The 8,029-nt window shown below is 39.7% G+C and overlaps 1 protein-coding gene across 5 annotated transcripts in view; it reads right to left on the bottom strand.

Annotated features, from left to right (window-relative positions):
* Window positions 1-476: 476 nt before the first annotated feature.
* The window catches only part of SPOCK3 (SPARC (osteonectin), cwcv and kazal like domains proteoglycan 3), a 445,886-nt gene continuing 438,333 nt past the window's right edge, over window positions 477-8,029 (bottom strand). For all 5 annotated transcript variants that reach the window (XM_007457383.1, XM_007457379.1, XM_007457380.1 and 2 more), the window contains 3 exons: window positions 5,981-6,043; window positions 3,039-3,176; window positions 477-640 (listed from right to left, as the gene is read on the bottom strand). In XM_007457383.1, coding sequence (XP_007457445.1) covers window positions 477-640; window positions 3,039-3,176; window positions 5,981-6,043 — 365 coding nt within the window. The remainder of the gene's footprint in view (window positions 641-3,038; window positions 3,177-5,980; window positions 6,044-8,029) is intronic.

The raw sequence follows: 8,029 nt of genomic DNA, 5'->3' as shown, positions 1-8,029 counted from the left end.
GTTCTTCTCACTTTGTGCTATTCCCTCACTCACCTCTAAATCCCTCCGGCTCTGGGAAGAGTCTACTTGGAAACTGCCATTAAGGCCACGCATATTTTTATAAAATCCTTAGAATCCAGGTCACTAGTATGTTATTGTAGATTCAACCTAGAATTTCTCCCAGAAAAATATCACATATGACCTCAAGCACTGGTTGTTTTGTTTGTGGCAGACTCACAGAGATCAGTAGCTCTTCATAATTTTCTCTTGTCTGGCTAGACTCCATATGTGTTCTCTTTTTCATATAAAAACTCAAAGTAAATGATACTTCTCTAAACATAAAGTTCTATGACTTTAGTTGCGATATTTGAAATAATTATACAAAATATAAGTGAGTTTTAGGATCATTTTGTTTTGGGGCAGGAAGGTACTCCTTAGTAGGGGATCACTTGGTAAATAAAGGAAACATAGAATTTGTTGCTCTCAGCTCTCATCCATCAGATGTATCCATCCTGGTCACCACCATCATCATCATCCCCTTCATCCTCATCATCATCTTCAATCTCATCTTCATCATTCATAATGTCATCTTCATCGTCATCAGCGGCCCATTCACGGAAATCTCCACTTGCAAAATCTCCAGAGATCTCAAAATCAATAGCTTAGGAAAAAAGTAAACATTAATGTTATGTGACTGAGTGGTGGGATAATTTCTGAGGGTCAGAAAATTCTGATGAAAACTGAGGAAATTAATAAACTGAGTCACTTTGCTGTATACCTGAAACTAACACAACATTATTAATCACCTATATACTCCAAGAACAAAAAAATTTTAAAAAGATAAATCAAATAAAATTTTAACTTGCTCTTTAGCTTTCTTAACAAAAATAAGGTAAAATCCATTCTTTCTCATTTGTTAAAATACACAGTGCTAAAAAGCGGAATTGTTGCTGAGGTCTGATATGTACGATTCCCAGTTCAGTAATATTGAGCTCAGCCCAGGTTTTATAAAGTCCATGTCAAACTCTGAATTTTACAAAGAATTGAGAACTTCTCTTAGCGTGTAGGCAAAATAGTTGCCCCTCAAAGATGTTCACTTGCTCATGGCTGAAACCTGTGACTCTGTGACCTTACATGGTAAAGGGGCTCAGGAGATGTGATTAAATCCCGGGCCTGGAGCTGACAGGTTACTGTGGGTAACTGGGCTGGGCCCAGGTGATCACCTGCATCCTTAAAATCAAAGAACTGTTTCCAGATGAAGTCAGAGGGCGGTGTGATTACAGAAGAATAGTCAGAAGCTGGGCCGAGGAACGTGAGTGGTCTTGGGAGAGGACAGGGCCAGGAAACACTGTCCTCGGGAGGGAGCCTCAGAAAAACCAGCCCTGAAGACACCCTGACCTGAGCCTGGGGAAGCCCATGCTGGACATCTGATGTTCAGAAGTGCGAGATCACACATCCGTGTGGGTTAAGCCACCAACTTTGAGGGATTTTGTCGCAATAGCAACAGAAAACTAACACAGCCAGTAGGTGTTTTAAAAAATGTTTAGAAATTTATAATGACTATGGAGGCAATAATGCACACATATCTCAGAATGTAATCATTTCCCAGCTCCCCTAGTACCAGTGTGTTTATTTTCTACCTTTTCTAATATTTTGGTCTAATAATTCTTTGGTAGCTAATTATAGCAAATCCTATTAATGTCATCCAGTGCTTATGAACTGTTTGATTTCACAATACAACACACTGGAGTTCATATCCTCTGTGAAGAAAATGTTATTTGTACCCTTCTACTTCTTGTATTTTCTTAATAATTTCAACATGCCGAGAAAACTCACAAGTCACATTCCCAAAACCATTTCCTTGACACCTATTGAGTTCATCTCCATATAATTATTATTTATAAAATAAACACCTGAAATTCTTTATCCATCACAGATAGTTGAAATAACTGATAGTGCAAATCATTCAAACTATGTGTTACAAAGCTGTGTTCTCCACATGTAACAAGTATGTAATGTAGCTACTGAGTACGGCACTCCACCCTACGGAATCTGAAAACGCTGGCCAAAAGCCAAAACCAAGCTATTAAAAGTGTTGTGGAATAAATAAAGGCAGAACAGGCATTTAAGCATTAAACGCGATTGCTTTTATACACCGTTTACCATTTATCTATTTCTAAACAATCACAGTGTATCAGTTTAAAAATTGCATAAAGGAGAAAGCTAAACATTTTCTGAAATACAAGACTGACCAAGTACTTTGTTTACATTTTGGTCATTTGTATGACTTGAAACATAATTCATTAATTCCGTCTGTGTGTGTGTGTGTGTGTGTGTGTACAGCTAAGTGGCTTTTGTAGTGAAAACTCTCCACAGTACAAATACTCACTTGAAACCTGCATTCTGAAAAAATATTTCATGAAAGACAAAAGACATCACACTTAAAACTTTACAATGTGTGTATGTTACGCTCAACTTAACTGTAATATTATTTTTTTAGGTTTATATGTAAAATGCATGCTCAGAAAAAGAACTAGAATATTAATTATAATTACCCTTCAAACAATTAAAACTATATTTTCTCACCCAAACATAAGGAAACATGCTCACACAGCTGCAATTTATGGACCTTTACTTTGAAAAGGTTACTTTTTCTTTCATTGGTGCTCCCATGTTCTCCCTGAGTGACCCTCTCCAAAGGCACACAGATGGGAGGGTGCTGTGTGATGACACGGAATCCACCAGGGCCCGGTGACAGGGCCCAGGATGGATGACACAGTCTGCCTTACCCGAGAGGAACACAGAAGGCATGCAACATCCTTCCCGTACTTGAAGGAGTAAAAGCGGCCCACCTTTCATTATTCTTCCTTAAAATATCTAAGTTATGCAGTTCTACTTGTTAGTTATACAACTTTCTCTAACGTGCTAGGAGTGAGCCTTCCTGTCCCCCCTATCCAGTACACTCCGTAGGGTTTGCATAGAGTCGGGCAGAGAATGAGACTCTCCAGCACTTATCCTGCGGGGGAGAAATCGTGGCACGCGCGGGCCCTCCTCCTTACCACAGTCTGCTGCACCGCGCCTCCTGGACCCCACGACTTCCCTTCCGTAACGGTCCACACACCAGCACTGCCCAGCGCTGCCGTGGCACTGTGTCGGCTTGTAGTAACCATCTGCGTCACACTGGGGGACGTACTGTCCTGTGAGACACGCACATGCGGTAGGAACAAGGGTCACCAACCATGCACTGACTCACTCAAGACACACACATACGAGCTCCGGCTCCAGGCTACGAGCTACGGTGCAGGTAGAACAAAGCAGGCGCTGTCATAGTGAACTTACGTTTCTTCTGTTGAGCAAATTTACTGTCTTGTCTTTTTAATCACTCTGCAAAGGGGGCTGTTTCCAGATGTACCATACACAGAATTAGAGCTGATGAACGCCACACATAAAAAGTCACCCAGACCACTCAGCAGGGCATATGAGACCCTTCACCGTCTCATCGCTGCCAATTTTTGACTTTCATTTCCCCAAATTTTCATTCACGTATCCTCAGCTCTTTCCACATCAAGCTGTTTTCTACAAATCCAGTCCTGCTTCATCTCTCTATGCATTTTCTCCTCACCTGGAACCCCTCTCCTTCCCTCCCTCTTGCAATGTAAAACTTGACCGAAATGTGACGCCCTACTGTTAGGCTGGAGGGTTTCTGATATATTTCTTCCATCGTGTGTGTCTCTCAGTGCATGCGTTCACCACTACTCTGTGGTATCCTCTGGATTGGGAACTTTCGGTTCTCTTGATTTTGATTGCTACACGAACAACTCACACTCAGTCTAGCGGGAAGCCAGACACTTACTTTCATAATCTAGTATCTAACATGTACCTGGCACACTGCTAGTGATAAGTGTGCAATAATAATTGAGAAGTGAATTCACATTCTTCAAAAAACACTCCCACGCTACAGTGTAAGCTTTAGGAGATTAGACAATTTTCTTGTCTTTCCTGACCAACTGTCTGCTCAGTGACCAGATACACTATAGTTACTTGGTGAAAGAAAAAAGGAAAAACAATGACTAATAAACAGATAAAACATGAAACTGTTCCATTTAGTCCTGCAACAATATGCGATCATTATTTAACCCTTTAAAAAAGTTTCAAAATTCTGATATATAAATAATCAATTTAGTTTGAAAATTATAATTCATTTGAAGGATTTGAACTTCTGGTCATTGAGTGAGGTGGACCGGATATCACCAATATGGGAAACTCGAGAACACCTTCTGTGGAATTATAGCAGGAAAGATAAGGAAGATTTTCAACATTATTATCTCTACCTCTTGAAAAATACCATAATTTGACATACTTGACATAAAAATGTTAAGATGGACAGTTAGTGTGGCCATTTAATTTGTTGTCTCCGCCAGTACACTTTGGAAACAGAAGAGCATTATTAGGAATTAGCCTGGAACTGCAGAAACCAAGACAGCTTGCAGCCTGGATGCATTGCACCTGCTACCGCATAACAGTGGACAGACTGTCAGAGACGGACGCTTTCCTACCCATTTCAGAAGGAATACTGAAGGGTCAGTGCTCTCTAGTAATGACTTTCATTTTTATTACGTAAGATGAATAAAGGTGACTCCTCTCAATTGGGCTCTAAATATGTTTTCATTTTATGTAACATCAAATAATCAAAGCCTGGATGTTAATAGCTTTTTGTCACTAATAGACCTTGACCAAGTCGAAGATATTTTCCAGTTGAATGTCAATGGATTTTCCCACTGCACATGAATGAACTTCGATTTGTAGAAAAAAACAAACCCAGGTACCAAGGTAACGTTTCCACCTGTGAGCTGGAAAGGTGCATCTTGTAACAGAGTTAAAAGAAATGTGATACATTGTAGCTTTTATCTAATGATGTGGCTTCACATCTAAAATGCTGTATTAAAAAATTTAGTCTATTTATTTTGAACTGTGAATTTTCAAGTAATATGAAAAATCTTCTCATATAAACATACAATATTGTAATTACAAAGACAGCATATCATAATACAGATTAATCAGATCTAAAACCATAAAATTATGTGCCACTAAATACACAAGAGCATTAACATACATGAAAAACAACAACAACAAATGTTGCATATGTGGTGTTCTACACTGTATGCTAAAATAGAAAAAAGGACACGTGTGGACAAACTTGTGAAATCCACACAAAGTGTGAGGCTTAATTAATAGGATTATAGCAATGTTAATTTCTTAGATTTGATAAATATATGAGAGTTAATCTAGACATGGTAAGATGGTAACTTTAGATGAAGCTGGGTGAAAGATACATGGTAACTCTACTGTTTTTGTAAGATTTCTGCATCTAAAATTATCCCCAAAAGAGTGTATTGAAAAATTGTATGTTGACAAAAATAAAGAAAATAATCACATGTAATAGTTTAACAATCAGTTAAGAGCCAAGCATTCTAATATTTCAAGGCTTTGGGTGAAATTTGGAATTATCTATGTATCTACGTATCTATTTACCATCTAATACATACATTTACTTAGTAAAAGTAAGTTTATAAAAAGTGCTGATGAGAAACTAAAAAATCTGTTCCAAATTTCCTGAGGAACTCAGGCCATGCTTTTAACCATCTCTCTCTCTCCTTCCCTCTCTCTACATACGTACATACCATCAATTTGTGAACTGTCAACCACAGAATTAGAACCGAAGTTTCTGCCGCTTTACCTTTAGCATTGTTTAAATTTCTTTTTTATTTAATAACTTTCAAAATGAGCATTATATTAGGGTAATAAAACAGACATCATATCTTTCAATAGGTAAGATAATAAAAGTAAGGCTAATGACTTTCAAAAACGTCATAAACTTTGTTGCTGAAATTTAGTGAGGTCCCCGTTTGTTGGATACATATCGATTTTGTGTTGCTGTTTCCCCAGAGGGTTATTTATGTAAAAAGCAGTAAAGGTGTCAGAGGGTGAATCCACAACTCACCGAGGAGCTTCTTCACCCCGAGCCGCTCCTCAATACTGCCGAGCTCTGTCTGGCAAGGCGGGTCTGCAACGGCATTAATGTCACCTCAGTGGTTGCAGGTAAACAAAGAGGGGGCGATTTCCATGTTACCAAGCCTTAGATTTACAAGGCTTTAGAAGACAGGTCATATATCAACTGTTTTACTTATGGAGACACATACAAGTAGATACATATACATGTATATACACACACATCCAACTACACCTACCTCTATGCCTACAGCTACCTCTATACCTACAGTACACCTGCACCATCATGTACATCTACATGTATGTCATCTACATCTACATCATCTACATCTACACCTATATCTACATCATCTGCATCTGCACCTACGTCTACATCATCTACATCTACATCTGCACCTACATCTACATCATCTGCATCTGCACCTACATCTACATCATCTACATCTGCACCTACATCTACATCATCTGCATCTGCACCTACATCTACATCATCTGCATCTGCACCTACATCTACATCATCTGCATCTGCACCTACATCTACATCATCTGCATCTGCACCTACATCTACATCATCTGCATCTGCACCTACATCTACATCATCTGCATCTGCACCTACATCTACATCATCTGCATCTGCACCTACATCTACATCATCTGCATCTGCACCTACATCTACATCATCTGCATCTGCACCTACATCTACATCATCTGCATCTGCACCTACATCTACATCATCTGCATCTGCACCTACATCTACATCATCTGCATCTGCACCTACATCTACATCATCTGCATCTGCCCCTACATCTACACCATCTGCATCTGCACCTACATCTACACCATCTGCATCTGCACCTACATCTACATCATCTAGATCTGCACCTACATCTACACCATCTGCATCTGCACCTACATCTACATCATCTGCATCTGCACCTACATCTACATCTGCACCTACATCTACATCATCTGCATCTGCACCTACATCTACATCATCTACATCTACATCTATATCATCTACATCGACATCTGCACCTACATCTACATCATCTGCATCTGCACCTACATCTACATCATCTGCATCTGCACCTACATCTACATCATCTGCATCATCTACATCTACATCATCTACATCTGCACCTACATCTACATCATCTGCACCTGCACCTACATCTACATCATCTACATCATCTACATCATCTGCACCTGCACCTACATCTACCTCATCTACCTCATCTACATCTACATCATCTGCATCTGCACCTACATCTACATCATCTACATCTGCACCTACATCTACATCATCTACATCCACATCATCTACATCTGTACCTACATCTACACCAACTACGTCTACATCTACACCTACATCTACATCTATGTCATCTACATCTGCACCTACATCTACATCATCTACATCTACATTTATGTCTACTTCTCTACAGAGAGGCTTTTCTACTTATTGTTTGATTATCTTAATTTCCTCAGAATGACAGAATTGGATGAAAGAAAGGAGAATGGCATAAAATACTTATAGGATGGAAAATGGTTCTTTTCATTGACTTTTAAAAGGTCAATCAACTCATTAATGTAAATACAACTGACAGGTTGCTTCCCAAACTAACTGATTTTGTTTTCCCTCATTTAAAACAGTTTCTAGGATCAAGAGAAACAGCTTCACATTGAAACATAATCTAGGAAAACGTGAATGCTTCCAAGTTATTCAGAGACACTTATAAATTTTGATACTGAATAACACTGACAGGCTTCAGTCTTTTCAGTTTAACCCAGATGTTTGCAGTATATACCCAATATGGAAACAGGATGTAATATACAATAATTTCTGGGCTTCCCTGGTGGCGCAGTGGTTGAGAGTCCGCCTGCCGATGCAGGGGACGCAAGTTCGTGCCCCGGTCCGGGAGGATCCCACATGCCGCGGAGCGGCTGGGCCCGTGAGTCATGGCCGCTGAGCCTGCGCGTCCGGAGCCTGTGCTCCGCAATGGGAGAGGCCACAGCAGTGAGAGGCCCGCATACCGCAAAA

Source organism: Lipotes vexillifer, unplaced genomic scaffold (assembly GCF_000442215.2).
Source record: "Lipotes vexillifer unplaced genomic scaffold, Lipotes_vexillifer_v1.1 scaffold668, whole genome shotgun sequence".
In the NCBI taxonomy this organism is placed as follows: Eukaryota; Metazoa; Chordata; class Mammalia; order Artiodactyla; family Lipotidae; genus Lipotes; species Lipotes vexillifer.
The sequence above is the reverse complement of the archived record's forward strand: the minus strand, read 5'-3'. Positions and strand labels throughout refer to the sequence as shown.